This window comes from Plasmodium fragile (assembly GCF_000956335.1).
Source record: "Plasmodium fragile strain nilgiri unplaced genomic scaffold supercont1.34, whole genome shotgun sequence".
Lineage (NCBI taxonomy): Eukaryota > Apicomplexa > Aconoidasida > Haemosporida > Plasmodiidae > Plasmodium > Plasmodium fragile.
Window position 1 is genome coordinate 123,251 of NW_012192614.1, and position 20,931 is coordinate 144,181.

The window sequence follows — 20,931 nt, forward strand, 5'->3', positions numbered from 1 at the left end:
TTCCAAAGAATGAATGGGAAAAAGACCAAATGGAAAAGAGGGAACACAAAAAAAAATAAAATAAAGGAGAAAAAGCCATGTTATGAACATTGTGATAACTTTTTTTAACGCAAGTGAAGGAAAAGGACGTACTCCACGTAATCTTTTTTCATTTTTTTGAAAAACTTCATGTATTTTGTTCCCCTCATCATTTGCCTGAACAAATGACAGATTATTTTTCTTCCGTCATGGAGTTACAGTGGTACGGCACAAAAAGAAAAAAACAAAAATGCAGCACAAATGGAAACGTCATTTTTATAAATATTGTTAATGTAACACCCTTTTGTGCAGATCTGTAACACAAAAGGAGCGTGGACAAACAAATCCTTTTTCTGCTTTGTAATTTGGTGGTAAATTAAAGTTTTATGTACGAGTCAACAAATTTCAAATGTGCCAATTTCACATTTGCGTATGTGTACTACACCCTACGGTGATGCAGGCGTGTAATGGTTTTTAATTAAAAAGCGGAGGGGACACGGGGATGAAAATACCTACACATAAATCCATCACAACGTAGGATTATACACCCGAACGTGTATATATATGCATGTGTAACGTCCCGTAGTAGTACATTTATAACACGCTTATGCATGGAGGAAGGGCCCATGGGAAAAAAAAATATATTCCACACAAGTGGAAACAAAATTATTATAACATGCGAACAGTGATTTTATGGAAAAGGAAAATGGGTGAACAGGCGTAGGCGCCATCATCTGTGCGAAACTATGCCAAATGAGGAATTCATAAGCAAGTTAAATTTTATCCTTTTGAAAGTATTAAAATATGGGGGCCGCGTACCAACGTAATGGACATTTACGCATTTGTAAGAAGTTGTGGCATATGCTCACAGGTACACACAAATAAACGTAACAAATCGGAAACGGCGTACACATAATCATGTGACAGGTTAAAAGACGTCTACATGCTTATGCGGTGAATTTTAATAAATTAATGCAAACAAAAAAAAAAAAAAAAAAAAAAAAAATATGTATGTATATATATATACACCTTGTATGGGCACTACAGTGAAGCAACAGACAAGAACGACGAAAAAAAAAAAAAAGTAAAATATATGCGGTTCCTGAAATTGGGGCAAGCGCGTCAGTCTTCATACGAATCTGAAAGGGAACAAAAGGAAATGGGGCAAAATGAAGAGGAGTTATGCAAACTTGTGCTGTTTTAAGCTGTCGCCAAGCAGCACAGCAAATAATGAAAATTCAAAATGTTAATATATTTTCCATTTACGTACCCAATCGATGCCAATTTTTTTTATTTTCTTGGCCAAAATCCAACTTCGTGACAAAATCAAGTGTGCTCTCCTTGGATAACTAAAAAAGGGAAAGAAAATTAGGAACATGGGCACGCAGTGAACATTGCAACATTTGGCGCATTTCATAAAATTAACAAGGAAGACACGCAGAGACATAAAAAATAAACATGGCAAAAGAGTAATCCCAATTTCGCACAACATAAAAAAGTGCGCAATTTTATTTGTTCCATTTCGTATTACATTATTTTTAAGCAGCTTGATCGAATTTGCAACGATGCTAAGGTACTGGTTGAGCCGCTTCTGGTTTTCCAGCTTTCTCAAAAGATTGTCTCTATTGTCGATGATGTTGTAGTGCGACATCAGCTCCTTGTCATCAATTGGGACCAGGACACCTGGGTGGGGAAAAAAAAAAATAAGGAGGAAGAAATTCGTTGTAAGAGTGGTCCTATTTGAGCAAATCCGCACAGTGGCGGAGTGCAACAATAACACGCACACAACACATGTGTAGGCATATAAAAGTAGAGGACAGGACTGCGCGCCAAATATCCATGGGCCTCTGCTATGTGCACAAGGAACGTGGACGCTGTTCTGTCGACGTGTCGTCACGTCTGCACTTACCATTCACCTCCCGATTGAGCAATTTGCTCTGGATATACTTCTCCAGCGTGCTTTCGCAGTCAATGGAGTAGTCCAAAACATTGGCCAGGTGCTTATTTTTGGGCAAAATGTTGTTCAGAAAATGGGCATAAATCTTCGTTGCGAATGGTACAGATATGAGCATTTTGATGGCCCAGAACTGTAGCTTCACCTCCTCCTGTATGAGTTCCTTCGACTTTGACTTCTTGTTAATTTTAATGTCAGTGAGGGACAACTGATGATTTCTGTATGCCAAATTCTGTTTTACATTTTTGGTAATTATGGACATTGTGGGTTTAACACCACTAGGTGTGAGGAAATTATCTTCAAAGAGTTTGCAGCCATCAAAAATTTCTTCGATGATTTCGAAATGTACCGCATAGGTTTGCTCAAAAACAATGTCTTTCATTTCGCTGGCACAAGTAATGGCTCTTTCTTTGCAGAAATTATGCAAGGCCTGATTCAATTCATCCAGGAACTTGGGATTTGTACTTAACAGATATATATTTTCATCCATGTAATTATTTTTAATTTTTCTGTTAATTTCTCCCAAACCTGCTTTGAATACTCTATTTAATGCTACGGCAGCTGAGCAGCTAGCTAATTTGGTAAGGTGTAAAATATTTCCACTTATATTGGCTTGAAGCAGATCAACAACTAATGGTTTCCAGTCACTCTGATCGACGATGTTGTGAATGCTTCTCATCATTTGTAGCAGCACTTCATCTGTGAAATCTTTTTCGGGTTCGATTTTTGCAATATTGTATTTGAGCCATTTACAAATATATGTAATAGCTAGCTGATTCAGGATTTTCAAATCGGTGTGTGGTCCTGCGATTCTTTTAAGTATGTCATCATCATTTTCTTTCATTTCTTCGTTTTCTTCATTTTCCCCATTTTCCTTAATTTCATCATTTACGTAATCCATGTAGAGGTCGTTAATTTTTATGGATATAACTTCATCATTTTTCGACAAATTTCTGATAAGCACATCTTTCACTTTGCTATTGTTGTTAAACACTTTAATAATTTCTGCTTTGTCGAATCCAACCCATCCATCATCTCTTATCATTTTGTACCAAACTTGTAGTCCATTCAAAAAGGACGGATCGCCATTCAGCGTTTCGACTGCCTTTATAACTGTTAATCGGTCTTTCTCAACGGACTTTATTTGCACTTGCTCTTCCGTGTTGTTATTTCTGAAGTAAAAACTCACTAATATATTTTTACTTTTCGTATCTGTGGGTGTATTTTGGACAACGCCGAACATGCTGCTTTCTTCTTTGGCCAGAATAAATCTCACAGGCTGCCCTTCCACGAGAGCAGGTACATTGTCCGAGCTTTTTTTTTCTATATCGTTTAGCGTGTCATACGTGTCGGCCCTCTTATTACTACTATTATTATTATTGCTGTTACTGTTGTTAAGGTCTTTGTTCAAGATACTATTGATGTCGTAGTTACTGTCCGACGAAAAGGACTTATTTAAATCATTCTCATTTGCATATTTGTACAAATACTCATTTAAGTAGTTAAGAAAATTTTCGTCGTACAATCCCTGCTTTTCAAATAATTCCACCGCTAGTTCATTTCCGTCTTTTAAATTTTCCATTAAAGTTCCACCATATTTTTTTAAAAAGTCTTCCCCATTATTTGGCAAATTTAAAATGGGGTAATTTCCTGTCAATAAATTAGATACGATATTAACCAATTCTCGTATGTACAATTTGACTTGCTCTCTTATGCTTAGTATATTTCCCTTGTTGTATAGCTCTTCTAATTTTTTATTATAAAATTCCATCTTGGATTTTTTTTTTTCTATCTTCACTTCTACCTTACGTAACTGCTGTATTAGGATATTCATAAATTTGCTATTCACTTCTTGTTTGAATTTCTCCACATCGAAACAGTCTAATAACTCTTTCTTAATGGAGTCGTTACAATCGTTTTCAAATTTGTTCAAGAGCAAGTCTAGCACGTTTTTTCTTCCGTTTAGTATCTTGGAGTACATCGAAATTTTGTTGGTTAGAAAGTCATTTTTTTCCTTCTGCTCTATCGGTATGGAAAATAGTTCTAATAGGTAGAGTGATAGAATATTATCATTATGGTCCGTGATTCCTCTTTTCTTCACCCGGTCGTGCAGCTCCGTCAGCGTTTTTATTGTGCTCAATTCATTGTTAAGAAATTCCAGGGCCCTCGTTCCCACAACGATGCACTGTTTATTTTGCAGACCAAGACCTGTGGTGTTGGTAAAGGGGGGGAAAGTTAGAGAGAGTGAAGGAGGCGCACGAGGTATGCAAAATGAACACATTAAACATATGAGTATCGCGCAGATGGCACACTCTCGAGTCATGTACTCCATTCGCGCGACAACTTACCCATGGGCTTGGGCTTCATGAAAAACTCCCTCAAATGGTAGGGCCAATTGGCCGGATCGTCCGACGCCTTCTTCACCAAAATGTAAATATCGTTCGGAAAATTCTGCACATAATTACGGACAATTTTGCGCGTCAGCTCTGACCCCGCTTTGGAATCGTCCTTTATTCCTGGCAAATCGACAAAGGTAGCGTAAATGCCACCTGGGATGGAAATTTCCACTTCTAGCTCCTTAGGAATAATTGACTCGTTGAGGTTAACCATAATGGCTTTCATTTTCTCATGCAAATCATCAATGCTTACTTTCTTCTTATTCAAATAACATTCTATTTTATTCGTATCACTAGGCTTTAGTATGATGACAATTGGCTGCTTGGTTCCTGTGTCTGAGCTCGTATACCCCATAGGTCCTCCCATAATAAAATCCAACAGGGTCGTCTTCCCCATGGACTGCTGGCCAAATACCACCAAACGCGGCAACTCATTATGGATGTTACATATCTTAAAGATTTGCAGGGCGTATAAGTACAAAGCATTTGCGTTTGTCGTGTCCTTCATTTTATCATAGAAAACCTCCACCAACTCCAACTTCTCTCGACTGATTGAATTCAAGTCGAAAATCTTGTCCCCTCCATTTCCGTACTCCATCTTTTTTGACAACAAATATGAACGATCAGCGGGGGGGCAGCCGATGGGGCAAAAAATAAAAAGAAAAAAAGAGGGTGCTGCGCTCTACTCAGAGCTGGAAACAACAAAAAGGGGGATATTCCTCTTTATGGGAGAAAAATGTACATACAAATGCACATACACAAAAATAAAGGAAAGCGTTAACGTTGAGGCTAACGTCTTTATGCACGCGTACAACGGTTCCCAGCTGCCGCTATATAATGGTCACCTTTGAAAGGGCAGTTCAAAGGGGGGTGTAATATATACGCAAACTGAACAAAACCACGGTGTAGGGAATCACATATACATGAGCTCCCTTTTGCCGTTACTTCAAAATGGTGTTAAAAATTTATTTAAAATCCAAGCGAATAAATCGATGTATAACAAAAAACAACTCGTGAGAGCACAATGTAGACTAAACTTCCCAGCACATCACATTTTTGCCCTACGGGGCATGGTTTAGAAAACTATGCCGAGAACTTGTTCCCCAAGGGCAAATGCACAAAATCACGGGTCTACTGATCTACTGGTCTACTACCAGAAGGTTCCACCGCTGCGCCAGTACGCCAACGCTAGTACAACTGCGCAAAAGTAACGGGGGGAAATGTATATAAATGCAAGTAAATTAAAAAATGCGCAGTAGAAAAATACTAATCTGCGCAAAGTGGGACTTTTTCCTATACGGCACGTCCTCCTTCGCGCGTTGAAATGGGCGAAAGAAGCCTCAGAAAACAACCGCAGGATGAACGCGACATGAGCGCTGTTTGTTCGTCAAACGAATATTATATATTACCAAGTGCGCACTGACATAGAATAATGATAACATGCAATGGCAGTAATCTTTGAAAGTAAAAAACATATGTACGGACAAAATTGTAAATTATTTTTTCATGACTGTACCATGTTTAAAATTTCGCCGCGCCGCGCATTACTAATAAATGGTGGGTTAAAAAGTGCTTGAACGTTTGCTTTCCTTCCATTTGTATTCATAGAATAGCGTGGCATAGTACGTATGTACAAAAACATACATTATTCTATTACCTATAAAAACATATATTCACGAAAACGCATGAGCGCATAATGCAGCGCATATAATTAAGCGTACCCGTTTTTTTTCTTTTTCTTTTTTTTTCTTTTTTTTTTTTTTCTGCCGCCCCGTACTCTGCATATTTTTACTGCAGGAGCCTATTTACAATATGAACATATCAATGAAGGTACCATCAGAAAATAAGTTTTTTTTTTTTTTTAACCTTAGTTTTTGAGAAAAAATTAAAACTCTTTTCACGCACTGTAATGGGAGAGAGGTTTATAGTTTTTTCCTATAAATTGTAAGAAACAAATTACCCATAGGCAGCAACAACATGGGGGGAATCATAACCGTTGCGGCAAAAATAACTTTTCGAATTTACTAACTTTTTTTTTTTTTTTTTTAAATTCAAAGGAAAAATATAAAAGAGCGCTATATTCCACGCACATTTAAGCGGTTGTATAATAATACAGATATTTTTAAAAAATTACTTTTTGTACGTAGCGATAAAATGATGATATTATGGTAGGGGAGAAGCGCCATTACAAAAATGTCTTTCAAAGACGCAAGAAGATGCTTTTATGTGCTAAGTTACAATAACGTTATGATGTAAATTCACCAAGAATGCGCTGTACATCTTCTAATTCTTCCTCAAATTCTTCTTCCGGGAAATATTTTCTGAAATATGCGAAAAGTGTTCCCCTGCTTGTATGTATGCTATGTAGCAGATAAGAGGAACTTCCACTTGCTTATCTTTATTATGTCTACGGGTGTACATGTACGCGTCTGTTTTTGAACGGATGCGTTACGGCGAGTTCACAGCGTACCGGTAAAGCGCACTTCAGAATCACATACCCCTCTTTGAGGAGTAAAACACAAATGAGCTAAACATATATTGGGTGATGCTTTTTTTGGGGCTCCTCTAATTATAAGCGTATTGCATAATTATTGAATCCAGCCTAGGGCCTTTTGGTGGCAATTTCTTTTTCCCTTCTCAAAGTGTAAAGCCCCACCAGAGCAAATTAAAGGGCTAATTCCTTAAGATGTCTTCTGAAAATCCATCAAGACATGTTCAAACATTTATAATAATATTTTAAAAAGAGAGTTATTTTTAAAGTCCTTTGTGGTTTACAATATTATTACTATTAACAAAAAAAAGATAACATAATACAACACTCACGCATACAAAATAGACTTCACGTTGAAAATGTGCATTCTACAAACATACATATTAATAACGTTTATTTTATTTTATTTACTTTTTTTCTTTCTGTACTTTGTGATGCTTTAATTTTTCCCTTTGTACATGTGCAAAATACTATTTTCTCTTTCCCAGTGTGCGCAGAATTTGTGGGAAATAAAAAGAAGGCGTGACGAACAGGATGGGCATATGATCATTTGGTAAAAATAGCAATTTAATTTTTATTTAATTAAAAAAAAGAAAAAAAAAAATTCTTAATTGTACAGTTTAGCAATTACAAATGGTAATATACAGTTAAGGGGGTAAAAAGGTGTTACGCAAATTCTGTTAACACTATCGGGAGACACTGATCGGTCGCTTGTATTGTTGCAGGAGCGTGAGCTCCTCTTGTTCATTTGTTATTCCCAGGTTGGTTCTGAATTGTGTTCTTTTGTTTACTCTCTCACAGTTTTTCTATGGCTTTCAGGCCCAGGAGTCTTAAACAAATCTGCACGTCGTAAGAAAAGGAATGCACATAAGTGAAGGGTTGTGAATTATAAAACATGCGTAGCACATGTTAACTAAACACACACACACAATGGTATGCGCGTTGGAGCAATTACATTTGCCCATATGCCTATCTGCAATGCGAAGGGATGTACGTGCCGCGCAACCGTCGACCCTTCTATGTGCTTATGTAAAAAAAGGCCTTTTCAAATAGATACACACACATATATGTGCACATCTAAGCGTGTGTACGCTCCCTTTTCGCATTTACCTGTAATAATGACTTTGCTATGGCACACAGAATTAGTCTCGTTTTCTCGTTTTCGCTGTTTAGAACTTTGCAGTTTTCGTAGAACGCCGTGAATGTGGTCGTTAAGTCGTAGGTGTACTCGGCCAATCTATGTGAATTACGGGGGGAGGTATGGGCACATATATATAAATAACGTGATTCTTGCTCAAAATGAGAGAAGCATGCAATCATCCTACAGCGATGTTTACATCTGTGCAGTACGTTTAACACATACGTGCGCCTCTTTTTTTTTTTCCGTCAAATGTAGGGCAGCGTTATACGCTATTTCATTCACTCGAACGCTTACTTGTGAATTAGCATATTTTTCAAAATAAAATAAAAGACGTCGGGGAATTTTAAAATGTGCAATCCTAGGTTTATTTCGTACGGGCTAACTAGGTTCAGCTCATCTGTCAATTAGGGAAAAAAAAAAAAAAAAAATTTTTAACCACTCACACAATCATCGCTCAACGTTGTCCACTTCTTTACTAGGTACACTGCTCACCTTTTGACAGTGCGTCCATATCTACGCTGCACTTTCTAAAAATCGAGCACATTCTTGAGTAGGCGTATATAATGTACAATCCCGTGTTTCCTGCAGTGGAGGGATGGAGTCAAAATGGGGCAAAAATGTTCACAAAAAAAAAAAAATAAAAATATGTGGAGAGGTGGAGGGTACTAATCAGGTGCATAATTCGCTTTTCCCCTTCGCGTATACCTTTCACGTTCAGCATATTATCATAGGAAAACTTGTAGTCCGTGTTTCTGTGTTGCTTGATGTCGAAATACTTGATGGCACTCACACACAGCTCTTCGCTCAGCTTATCTATGTCTACGCCTGCAGGGGTGTGGGGTAGGGTTCAACAAACATGAGGCACAATTTAACGAGAAATAAATATACATTAATGTGCGCTATGCTTACAGACCCACTTTTGTAGCCGGTTCAATGACATTACATATAATGCATCATGGTGAACAACGAAAAGAAGAGTGGCACGTAAATCATAATTCTATGTTGAGCACACCACGCACAGGTACACGCGCAGTGTTTAGCATGACACCAATTTCACCACGCTCGCCTTTTCTATTAAGACTCTTTTCTGTTCTTACCTTTAAAGTAGTTCTTTTCCTCTTCGCTCTTCAACTGAATCCTTTCGAGTAGATCTTTCTTGGCTCGTTCAGTCCCCTCGTTGATAAGATTAATGAGCTTTATGGTGGCGCCACTTCTCGTTTTGAATTTTTTATTATCTGCATTTAAGACAAGACCAAACCCAACATGAACTAACTTGGTTTTTTCCCCTGCCCATTTTGCTTTCCTGGCTAGCTCAAATATAGCTTCGAAATGTGATAACTGTCCATTATCCGTAACATAAATAACACAATCAGAATTTAATTTTTGTAATCTGTAATGAAGAGCAGAAACATCTGTAGAATCGTAGCCATATCCACCATTGGACTTTTGTAAAAATAATGGGACATTGAAATTTTCTGACTGATAACATATAGCATCTCCAACATTTGACAACAGCTGTTGATCCTTTAACATTTGCAAAACTGATGCAAGCATACTGATGTAGTGTGATTCTCCAACATACTCTAAATTAATGTCTAATATTTTATATATTTTGTCGAATTCTTTTTTGCTACTTTCGCATATTTTTTTCCAAATAAATAAGCAATCTTCATCATTATTTTGCAATTTGATGGCATAACTTTTAGAGTTTTTTTCGAATTCTTTATCTGCATCGTACAGCTTTTTAGCCTCTTGGTACAAACTGGTCAAATTTGTTAATTCTGGCATGTTCTCCTTAAAATTCGGATAATTGGTGACTATATAATTTATAATCATTCCAAACTGTGTACCCCAGTCCCCAATATGATTAATCCTAAGCGTTTCTACATTTAAGAACTCGAAAATTTTACATATGCTATCTCCTAATATGGTTGATCTTAAATGTCCGACATGCATTTCTTTGGCAATATTTGGGGAAGAGAAATCGACCAACACTCTATTGTAGTCTGCATCCTCTTTACCCTTCACTTCATTTATATTTACGCTTATTTCAATTTTGTTATTTTTATACAATTTTAGTAGCGACTTTTCTATGTACTCTTTGGACAATTTGACCGTTATGAAACCCTGTGGCGATGATTTAATTTCCTCAAAAAAACTCTCGCTGATGTTGTCTATTATTAGCTGTGAGAGTTTCTGCGCATTTTCCACGTTCAATTCCTTTCCGTACTTTTTGAATATGTTAAGGGCGTTGTTACCTAAGGAGGGTGAGGGAGGGGTAAGATGAGGGCGCAGTAGCGGTAGTAGAGGCTTTCCATTATCCTTTTCCGCAAGTGTGCATCTCAACATGGGGCACACCAGCACATGCTGACATTTCGACATGAAGCCATCTTGACACTTTTTTTCCCATTTCCTCGCCTCCAAACTCCGCTGCAACGACGGTGGGTTTCACAAACGACTCGCTCTATCCCCCTTGTATGTATACACAATGCGTTATCTTCACTTAGGGGTGCGCTAAATGCATACGCAGGTCGCACAAAATGCGTCCCCCATTTGAAGAATTTAAAAGGAGACGGGTGCACACACGGAAGGGCGAAGTAGCCAGACAACGTAACGCCACTCGTCTATGTGACAGTACAAAGGACGAAAAGGGCGCAATCGCACTCACGTGAACGGTCGAATGACCTCACGTCATATGCGCATATATGTGGATGCACGCGTTTGCTCTCTTACATTGGAAGTGGCCGAATTTCGCATTGGCGTAGGTAACCACGACTTCTTCGTTAATTGTGGGGAAGCATTTCTGGATGGAGTGTTGAAACACCTGTTTGATCTTCTTTATTAAGCAATCCATTTTGCCAATAAAAGAAATGGGCGTACTCAGTCGATTGTTGCGAGAACGAACAAGTGAACTTCAAATACAAATGCACACAAAGGCGATTTAAACATAAATGTATATGTAGGAGTACACGTAATATTAACAATTTGATATTGCGGCAAACCTACTTACATGCATGTTCATTTTGCGTTTACACGCATTGGGAGGTTAGGGGCACGAATGCTGGACGGAACGGAAGAGAAAAAAATAAAAAAAATATATAAAGTTAAAAAAAAAAAAAAAAAAAAAAAAAAACACCATTGCTCTATGTCGCCGTTTTTATTTTGTTCCCTTTTGAAGATTAATTCGGCTAACCGAAAAGGAGGCAGGGGCAATGAAAAAAAAAATATATGTGCAAAGTGGATGGTGAGAGAAAAAAAAAAATTTACAGCCCAAGTTGAACCGAGCTGAACGGGGATGAAGCAGTTGCGAACCCACCCGAATCGCCCCCAACAAATGCGCACAAAACAAAAATGCAACAACCAGAACTCAAATTACTACCGCAACAAAAAAAAAATAAGAAGAAGAATATAATCTTTTTTTTTTTTTTTTTTTCTCCCGCTTTACACATCCACCAAAATTGCCCAGTTAAAAAGAGAAAAAATCCTCGTAAAACAGCCTCTTTTTTTTCCCCCCCTGCAAAGAAGTTTTTTACTCAACAAGTAAACATCCAACATCATTACTGATTTCACATGTTGTTTTTCCCATCATTGGGGCAGCTTTCACCAGTGTTCCCCTTTATGTTTTCTATACTGAAAAAGTACATTTTCACTCTAAGAGGAAGAGACCAAAATGGGAGCGTGCTTGGAGAAGCGAGGGCGGTAGAGATCGGTATATATCCCCATGCTTCGGGAAAAGAGAACCGCATTGGGGACCCTGCCCAAACACAAACCTCTACGTTACAAAAAACACTTTTATTTGAATGAGGAGTGAAACATCTTTTTCGTTGCGAGTGTCCATGTGTACACGCCTGCACCAACATGTGTGTGAATATAATTAAACGCTACATAGCAGACACGAGCGCCTGCTTAGGGACCTGACTTCTCGGAAACGTGTCAACTTCAGCATGTGCGCCCTTTTTTTTTTTGTTTTTCCTCCCCCCCCACCGTACGTACACAATTGATTCGTTTTCTTCCATTCACCAGCTAGGAAAACGGACCTGTCTGCTACTATTTAGCTAGCCATTTTAGGTACCCCTTGTTTCCTCATTTTCAATATTGTAAACATAATATTTTCCAAGTCCTCATAATTGTCATCTTCGAAATCGTCGTTCACACTTTTCTTATCGGGTGCATTCGAATTCTGCACGTTACAATTTTCGCGCCTCCCATCCGCAACTTCAGCATCCATTTGGGTCCGTGTCGTGTCATGGTTTGCCTCTCCGTTGCTATCGCTTCGCATGACCGCAGTGACCATTTTGCTCACTACAGGCACGTTGTTGTCTGCACTGCCAAAAGGTATACAATTCACATGCGCGTCCGCCGCTCTATCCTTGCAACCAGTTTGTTTTTCTTCCCCCCCATCATCCCTTCTCAGCGTAGGGAAACTTTCCATTTTGGAGAAATCGTCATACAAGAATGGTGAAACATTCCCAATTGGTTTTTTCTCCTGAGTGGCACTTTGACACATATTCCTTTCTGTGCGAACGGTGATTAAACTGTTTCCTTTATCGAACAAATTACTTGGGGTATGTACATTCTTATACTCTTCCTTGCATTTTTTATGATACCTTTCAATTTCCTCAAGGCGTCTTCCTCCATGTGGGACAATTTTAGCGTCGCAAAGGTCGGCAACACTAGATGAGCTATTTATGAGGCAATTCAGTTCATCAAGGCAGTTATCATTATCTTGTAATTTCCTCTGTCCATGTAAATACAGATTTGAAATTTTTGCCTTAAAAAATGGCATTTTATTTTTGATTGTTTTTTCATGCCATGTGATTTTATCCCTGTAGTTGGTCCAATTTGTTAACCCTGTTTTTGCACCAGGCATAGTTCTGTTTGCGTCTTCATGTGGAAAGGTTTTGTCATCACACATCTGTGAAAATGTCATTTTATTGCTTAGGTTCACCCCTTCTGCATGATTACTCTGGGCATTGATCTTATGGCTGGCTGGTGAGTTCCTCGTCCTAAACCCCTCAATTTTGTCTACGCGCGGTGTATTAGCCCCCTGGTCAATGACATTACAACAGTTTGAGGAGTATCCCATTTGATGATTTTCCCCACCATGTGAGAAACAATTTGTTCTTCCCTCCACTTGCAAGCTCGTATCATCCCCTTTCAGCACCACCATGTCTTGTTGAATGATGGGGTGCCTCTGCTGTACTTCTTCATCAGGGATATTACACCCATTAAATTCTTCCCCCAAAATATTTACGCCATACTTATTGGTTATTTTGCCGATGATGTCATTTTTTGTTCTCAACTCATTTTCGTATTTAGTGAGTGTACTTTCGTTTTTGTCATTTTGTAGTTTTATTTTTTCTATGATTTTTTTTAAATTTATATTTTCCCTGGTCAAATGGGTAATTATATTTAAATATTTATTCAAAATATATTTTGCATTCACCTTTTCATTAGTGTCATAATCGACTATTATTTGTTTATTTATCAACTTGTGCACTTCGTTGTGTATCTTGCTGTCATTTTTTCGCCTCTCCTGGGCTCGTTCCTGGAGCTTCTTTCGTATTGTGGCGCTTGTATTTTTGTTTTTATTTTTATTCATTCTTTTTGTGCTATACAAAATGAGCCTGTGGTAGGTATATGAGACGGAGAAGGGCTTTTTTTTTTTTTTTTCCTTTCGGGGGGCAGGTAGATCTATCTGTCTGTGTGGGGCACCCCTGGGAGTAACACATGCTTTCCCGTACATACACAACGTGTTTATATCAGGCGTAGGAGTATTATCGACGGAAGTTCTATGCTTCCTCTGCCTCACCCTTCTATTAGGTGCATACCTTTGACTTCCTAAAAGGGGATGCCACGTGGCATTTGTACTTCACCAATCATGAAAAGATATTGGTGCGTCTGGGGTCCTCAACCAAGGTTATAAGCTATACGTATACATGCTTACACATTTGCGCCCCTGTAGCTCTTAGCGAAATTGCCAAAAATATTTTTTGTCATAAGACAGAACGGTTCCTTTTTTACCCCTCCGTTTTTTTTTTTTTTTTCGTTTTTTCAACATTTAAGTAATCGAGGGAAAATATATATCTCTTTACAATTTTTACGAGGAATAAATTTTAATTATTCTCAAAATGTGGAACTGAAAAGAGGTGTGCCTTATAAATGGGTAAAAGGAATAAAGAAAGGAAAAACAGGTACACGGAATGGCTCAGGAAGATGAACAACGGGAAAAAATTGCACACATGTGTGTGTACATATGCATGCCATGAACTCCCAGAATGCAAAAACAGATATGAAGAGAAAAACTTCACAATTTGAATTAGAGTAAACTCGGTGTGGAAGGAAAGGATAGTGTAAAATTGTGTATGTATTTTTTTTTTTTTTTTTTCCCGCAAGTACATATATGTACGTCTTTCGTTTGATTGTATAAACTGGAATGCAAAATGGTAGGGCGAAAATATTGATAGGCAGCTGTTTCTGTAGGAAAAATAATTACCCCCCAAATGAGCCTCTAACCCCAATAATTGCTTCTCCTATGGGTCTCATATATCGGCACAACACACACCTATGCCCGTTTGATTCTCAGGGGAAAAGGGCAATATGAGGTTATTTATATTTAGGGAGAATTTCCTCATCACATTGTAAACCCCGATGTATAGTTCCACCTTATTGCATAAATGATAATTATTCGGACAAGACAAAATAGCATTGTTAATATCGCAATGAAAACAACCAAAGTAGATGAAGGATGGTTCTATTCCGTTTAGGGTTGATGCCGCTTCACTCTGAATGTGGTCCACTCCGATACTCAAATTATAAATTTTCAATTCGTCGAGTAAAAATGGAAAGTCACAAGACTCTACTGAATATGGAGCCCCTCCTATGTATATCGGAAAGTCGTTCGTTTTTGTTATTCCTAAAGTGAAAATGAAAGATGCACATGTGATTACGCCGCAATGTATAATGCGCTAGTTGCGAAATTGACCAGATCGAAACATCCACCATCTGGTCATTTATGAACTTGTGGAGATTCACACGCATATGCACGCATGCATGCGTAACCTTCAGTTAGAAAACTTGAGTCCAGGATTCCGTTCACGAAGAGTCTTACGTGGTTTATGTGTCTGACAACTGTGGCAGTGCAAGGGCAGAAAAAAAAAAAAAAAAAAATACACACATATATATACATATATATTTACATGTACACACATTTAAGCCTGGACGAGTGTGTTCCACCCATTCGTCTATTATATTCCGCGAACCATACCTGCAATGTGATACCACTGGTGATGCCTTAATTTGAAATTGCTCAAGAATTGTTCTCCGGCTGTTCAGGAAAATGTTATTCAGTGGTGCTCATGTGACTCATGCTTAGCTCTCCATATGGTTTTTTTGTTTCGCAGCACCGTTTTAGGTATATGCGCAAGGGTATCCCCAGTTAGACACAAATTTTAGCATATGTCACATGTGTTGAGGAAAAAAAATAGCACATGGGGGAATGAAAGCGCTCATAGTCATTTCGAAAAGAAGGGCAAAATGGGCCGATGCAATGTCAGTTAAAAACTGTTCATTTGTTTCAGTTTTTTTCAATCACCCGAGTTCGTGCTAGAAGAGGTGCTCAAAACGATTTTAATTCGTCCATTCTACGCAAAAGAGTAGTATAAGTGATAGTTTTGTGTGTACAGGGGTCTAACGGAGCGCATCAAGTTGTTACCTCTTGGCGCGTAGGAAACAACCCGAAATGCTCTGCGAGAAGGTCACTTGCACGATTCGAGGTTCCTCAAATTACGAAAAGGTGTACGCACAAACAAGGCTGTAAAAGCACAACATACCCTCTTTTTATCATGTTTTAATTGTGATTCCTTTTCCTTTTTTTTCTCATACCTTTGCATTTATTAATATAGCTGGGGAGGATTCCTGGATCTTGTCTTTTATGATTCCCTGCAAGGAGTGTGGGGATGAAACAACAGGGTATTCTTAATTGGTATAAAGATACTAATACAAAAAAAAAAAAAAAAAAAAAAATGGAGAGCCAATATAGGCGTAGAGGCATACCTTGTGGATTACCGGGCAAAACATTTCTTCTACGTTGTTTTTTCTTCAAATGGAGGAACATAATGTTAGTTCATGCGTGTATGTGGGACTATTTTTTATGCATTTACACACTCATGTATGAATCATTTGCACTCGCTTGACACACAACCCCTGTGTGAGGCGGTCTAGTTTGTTTTTTTTTTTTCCCTACATCGACAGTTCATCCTCCATTAGGTAGATAAAAAAGGTGTAGGAAAAATCGACCGTTTTGAAATATTCGTCCGAATGGGGAATGTAAATGTAATTTTTTCTGAACAGGGACGAGTTCCCGATACCGCCAAATCCAGTGGACGCGAAAAAATTTCCGACGCCATGGTTTCTGTTGCCACTTGCGTCTACTGCAGATATGCTGTCGAAGTTTATGTGCGCGGAGATGCCTATCGAGGGAAGGTAAAGTTGTTGCAGATTGACCCACGCAAAAAAAAAAAAAAAATATATATCTACACATGATTATGACAATGTGCATGCATTGTCCGCTCGGAAAGGTAAAAATTCATGGCAAATTTTGCACAAAAAAATGGAGCAAGTGTTCAGGGGAAATTCTCACCATATGGCTTTGCCTCAGGCAACAGGATCTTTTGCCCATTGTTAATACAAATAGCCGTGTCGATGGACACATCACATTCTGGAAATTTCGGATCATCCACATGACACTCAATTTGTATTTTAAAATAAAGGTATAAAAATATCATACACCAGGATTTGAAAAAGTGAAATGGCATTTTACTAGTGTAGGAGTAGAAATTGGTTTTGGTCCTTCCAGTGGAGAGGTCAGTGGAAATGCAAGCCGGTTATGGTGATTAGAAGGGGCGTGCTGAATCGAAAGAGTGTAAAAGCTCAAAGTGTCGAAACATACCAACAGACTAAAAAGAAAAAGAATAGACCTAATAAAAAGACAGCGGTGATAAGGCGAATTAACACGGGGAGGGGAAAAACAAAATTGCGGGGTCTTAACTTGAAATTTGTATTTTTATAAATTTCGATGTTGCTATGTTTTCGCATTCGTACACTTCTCCTTGTTTTTATTTTTTTTTTTTATCATTACATTTGGAGCGCACTGGCTAATCCTGTACATACTTTTCAGCTTTATGCGGTTGTTTTTAATTGGCCTTTCCCATGATTAACGCGTCTACATATATTTTTTTAGGCCACCGTATTTGTATTTTTTTCGTTCTCCCAATAGTGTATATACACATAATGGCACGATTGACAAAACATGCTAACTGAAGAAATAACAACAGAATGTGCAAAAAATGATAACATATTTGCGTTTTGCCAAGCGTGACATAATTAACCATTTTAAAATAAATTACCATTCCCTCATGGACAATGCATTAAAAGAATAGTAATGATGCATTTAAGGCATGGACCATATTCTAAATACATGTTTATAATTAATAATCAGGGCTCAAATTGTGAGATTTATCCGGTGTAGTGCGGACAACATTGTAAGTTTTTTTTTTTTTTTTTTTTGCTATGAAAACTCAAAAAAAAAATAACTGAACTGTCCAAAGGATCACAAACAACAAAAAAAAAAAAACAAGAAGAAGGAAGGTCTTATGTGCACATTCGAAATTTGTTCGATGGGCGCAAATCTGCCTGGCAACAATGAGGGCATATTAAAAATAGAACACAACGTTCTGCCTAGAGGTAGTGGTACAAGATAACATGTAAATAAGGGCACGACGTGGTTAGCACAGCGCAGTGGTCTCCCACGTGGATAACTGCCAACGGAGGAGAGCAATCATATCTCTACTGCGCAGTTGCCTTCATTTTGCTCGAAGAAGTCAGAGCACTGGTTTGGTATACAGTTGTGGAGGAAGACACCCCTAATGGGGTATTATACTTCTCACAAATGAGCAGCACACCACATTTGAGGCAAATATAAAATTTTTGTAAATCCCCTTTTCTCAGTTAGAGTAAAAATGTATTTTCTTATCAAAGGATCCCAAGATAAGCAAGGATTTTTTATTTTCCTCAATGTTATTCGAATTGGTTTCACTGGAAAATGGGCAAATGTAACTTTTTAACAATTGAAAGCATCTGATTTTATACCCATTATTTATAGCGTCTATAATGTTTCCGCTCTTTATGTCAAAAATTAAAATGTGGGTACCATTCGCTTTATCGTCTGACGTGATGTAAATGTTATTTCCGTTTATATCAACCTCCATTGTTGGAAAGGAAAGAGAATTTAAAACACACCCGTAAATTTTTCTAATAATGGATTTGCTAACAAAGGAGTAGACAAAAATGATGGACGTGTCTGTGCATATCACCAAAATGTTTTTATTTTTATTATACTCTAAATTGAGCATATTATATTTGTCTGCTTCATCAAATAAGTAAATTTTATCCACTACGTTGTACGTCTTGCTGTTTATACAAAGGACATGATTGCTGCTTAGCATGCTGGTTATTATCATTTCTTTGTTTTGATTTTCCTTGACCCACACAACACTTGTTGGTATTTCAGGTAATCCTATGATTTTTTTTTTTTCATAAATTACGGACAGTTCATCTTCACTTGTAATTTTTTCGTAAATAATTAAATTCTTATCATTTGCTATGGAACAGAAAAGGGAATAATCCTGATTAAATACACACTTGATGGAGTACTTATTATGATAAGTTAAATTTCTTATAATGCTAACATATCTTTCCTCCGTTTTTACATGATTTTTTATGTCATCAATTGAGTGATTTAATTCAATATTTTCCGTTAAAATGGACAGATGGTTTAAATTTATTTTGCATATAAATATATCTCCATTCATTGTGGACACGATAAATATATTGTCCTTGTAATTAATATCGATAAACATTATGGGTGAGCTTAAAAATAGATGGTCCAACTCTTTGCACATGTGAATACATTCCTCCGCGTTATTTTCATTATCGCATTTCTCGTAGAGTATTAAAAAAAGCTTCACGTTGCCATCTGCGTACCCTACCAGCAACAGGATTGGGAAAAAATTTTTGAAAAAAATGATATTCTCGAATCTCATATTTTGGCACCTATCCAGGTTATAAATGTCGACATATTTTACCACTAAAATGTTGGACGTCGATCCGATGTAGTTTTCATCCCCGTTGTTGCTGCTGCTGTTGAAGTTGTGGTCTCTTTTGCCTTTTGCGCCGCTGCAGTATTTTACTTTTAACTCTCTGCATATTTCCCGTTCGTATGTGAAGAAACTATCCCAGTTGTGCACATCCCTTGCGTTATGACTGTCCGTTACCGCTGTCCCCGGTGCGTCTTTCCCCCGTGCACCTTTGGCTCTTTCCCCATTGAGACTCTTGCTCTTTTTGTCACTCCAGTAGCAACCTTTTCCCTTCTCGCCGGGCAAATATGCACCCTCAACGCTTTCAAAGCTGTACGGGAAATTTTCAATTCTCCTTTTTTCTTGGCCCAACATCGCCTCATTTCTGGGCCCATTTTCATCCAGTTCATCGTTCCGTTTTTCATTAAGGGTTAAGTCAGGTTTGCTGCTTACCCCCGCGCGTAACTTCCCATTTAGTGATAGGGGAAATTTCAAATGGTTTTTCGCTACCGCAGTTATGTCCTTCATATCTTCGGCCACCTTTTTTAGTATGCATCCACCTTTAGCTTTTCTGTTATCCTTGTCCAAGTCGCTTTTTGACTCGTCTTTTACTTTGTCAGAAATGCCTATATGTTCACCCAGATTTGTACCTTCATTTTGCACGCTATTCTGGGTATAAGCGTTATGCTCTTTTTTCTTCTCTAAGCGGTTATCAGCTGAAGGTGCTGTGAAACTACTTTTATAAGCGGGAAAGTTATCCCTGTTTTGGAAACTGTTTCCCTTTTCTGCACTGTGCTTTTTTTTTTTCTCCTTTTCCCTCGCATTCTTTCTACTGCTGCTACTACTTTTTAATGTGCTTTCGAAGCTGTCTATGGCTTTACACAAAACTGTATTGTTCATTTTATCAATGGTGTGGAAAAAAAAGTCGCGATCCAGTTCTAAGTCGTCGCTTAAATTGTCACTTAAATTATCACTGAGGTTGTCATTGAGGCTGTCACTTCCGTGATCACCTGGACTGTTGGTTAAATTGTCCGCAACCTCATCATCTTGCGTGTTCATATCCTCGTCCGCCTCCTGGTTGCTGCCTTTCTCCAGAAAATACTTGTCATACTCCTTTACGTAATTTATTTTGCTTTCATTCTTCAAAGCCTCCAAACTATTTTTCATTCCAATCTTATCCAAAAAATCGTAAATAAATTGCAAGTTCCGGAAGTTCTTCTCATTGTATTCCTTAAACTCTTTTCTCATTTTTGTATCTTCTTGGTCCTTGTGGTGGTAGGGGCAGTAAGTGTAGTGTTCCGCTTGGCTTACTTCGTTCCGCAATCAAACGGTTTTCCTTCTTTTTTATTTGTTCCTTCCTCCCCTTCGTGCGATTGCAGTGTCCCGGGAAATGAAATCACAATTTAACAGCTCATAAAGGGTGAACCTATCTGCCGCCGTTGCAGAGTTCTGGCCAAACTACGTTGAATTGTGTTTTTTCATGCAGATGTGCTACCGCAAAATTTTCTACCTTATTTACAGTGTTTTGCAAAATTATGCACCTTCTGTTTTTATGCCATAAATTCAAAAGTACGTTAGTGAGGGGGACACCAGAGTAGTTTTATTTTTGTGCCAACTGTTGAAATATGTGGAGAAAAAAAAAGCACAGAGTAAAATTTCGGACGAGCCTTGGGCACATCGAACACGGTCTCTGCACCTATCTCCGCACTTTTATATGTGGGTCTACTTTGAGCCGTTTCGGTACACTTTAGTCCGTTTTCGTACGTTTTATTTGGATCCCCCCTTCCCTGCTTGCC

At 38.0% G+C, this 20,931-nt stretch overlaps 5 protein-coding genes across 5 annotated transcripts; all 5 read right to left on the reverse strand.

The window, feature by feature from the left end:
• Positions 1 to 1,140: 1,140 nt before the first annotated feature.
• AK88_03136 (uncharacterized protein) lies at positions 1,141 to 4,966 on the reverse strand (the record flags this gene model as incomplete). Its single annotated transcript, XM_012480758.1, has 5 exons — positions 1,141 to 1,157; positions 1,289 to 1,367; positions 1,550 to 1,701; positions 1,928 to 4,180; positions 4,321 to 4,966. 5 exons carry the CDS (start codon positions 4,964 to 4,966, stop codon positions 1,141 to 1,143), a joined length of 3,147 nt encoding a protein of 1,048 aa, XP_012336181.1.
• A 2,688-nt stretch (positions 4,967 to 7,654) lies between these two features.
• On the reverse strand, positions 7,655 to 10,854 carry AK88_03137 (arginine-tRNA ligase; the record flags this gene model as incomplete). Its single annotated transcript, XM_012480759.1, has 8 exons — positions 7,655 to 7,699; positions 7,815 to 7,832; positions 7,970 to 8,096; positions 8,295 to 8,397; positions 8,493 to 8,582; positions 8,706 to 8,825; positions 9,098 to 10,258; positions 10,734 to 10,854. 8 exons carry the CDS (start codon positions 10,852 to 10,854, stop codon positions 7,655 to 7,657), a joined length of 1,785 nt encoding a protein of 594 aa, XP_012336182.1.
• Positions 10,855 to 12,051: 1,197 nt separating this feature from the next.
• Positions 12,052 to 13,602, reverse strand: AK88_03138 (uncharacterized protein; the record flags this gene model as incomplete). Its single annotated transcript, XM_012480760.1, has 1 exon — positions 12,052 to 13,602. One exon carries the CDS (start codon positions 13,600 to 13,602, stop codon positions 12,052 to 12,054), a length of 1,551 nt encoding a protein of 516 aa, XP_012336183.1.
• Positions 13,603 to 14,542: 940 nt separating this feature from the next.
• On the reverse strand, positions 14,543 to 16,816 carry AK88_03139 (uncharacterized protein; the record flags this gene model as incomplete). The annotated part of the gene is made up of 7 exons (XM_012480761.1): positions 14,543 to 14,916; positions 15,063 to 15,131; positions 15,595 to 15,643; positions 15,885 to 15,941; positions 16,056 to 16,098; positions 16,246 to 16,471; positions 16,642 to 16,816. 7 exons carry the CDS (start codon positions 16,814 to 16,816, stop codon positions 14,543 to 14,545), a joined length of 993 nt encoding a protein of 330 aa, XP_012336184.1.
• A 1,188-nt stretch (positions 16,817 to 18,004) lies between these two features.
• AK88_03140 (uncharacterized protein) lies at positions 18,005 to 20,383 on the reverse strand (the record flags this gene model as incomplete). Its single annotated transcript, XM_012480762.1, has 1 exon — positions 18,005 to 20,383. One exon carries the CDS (start codon positions 20,381 to 20,383, stop codon positions 18,005 to 18,007), a length of 2,379 nt encoding a protein of 792 aa, XP_012336185.1.
• Between the last annotated feature and the right edge of the window lie 548 nt (positions 20,384 to 20,931).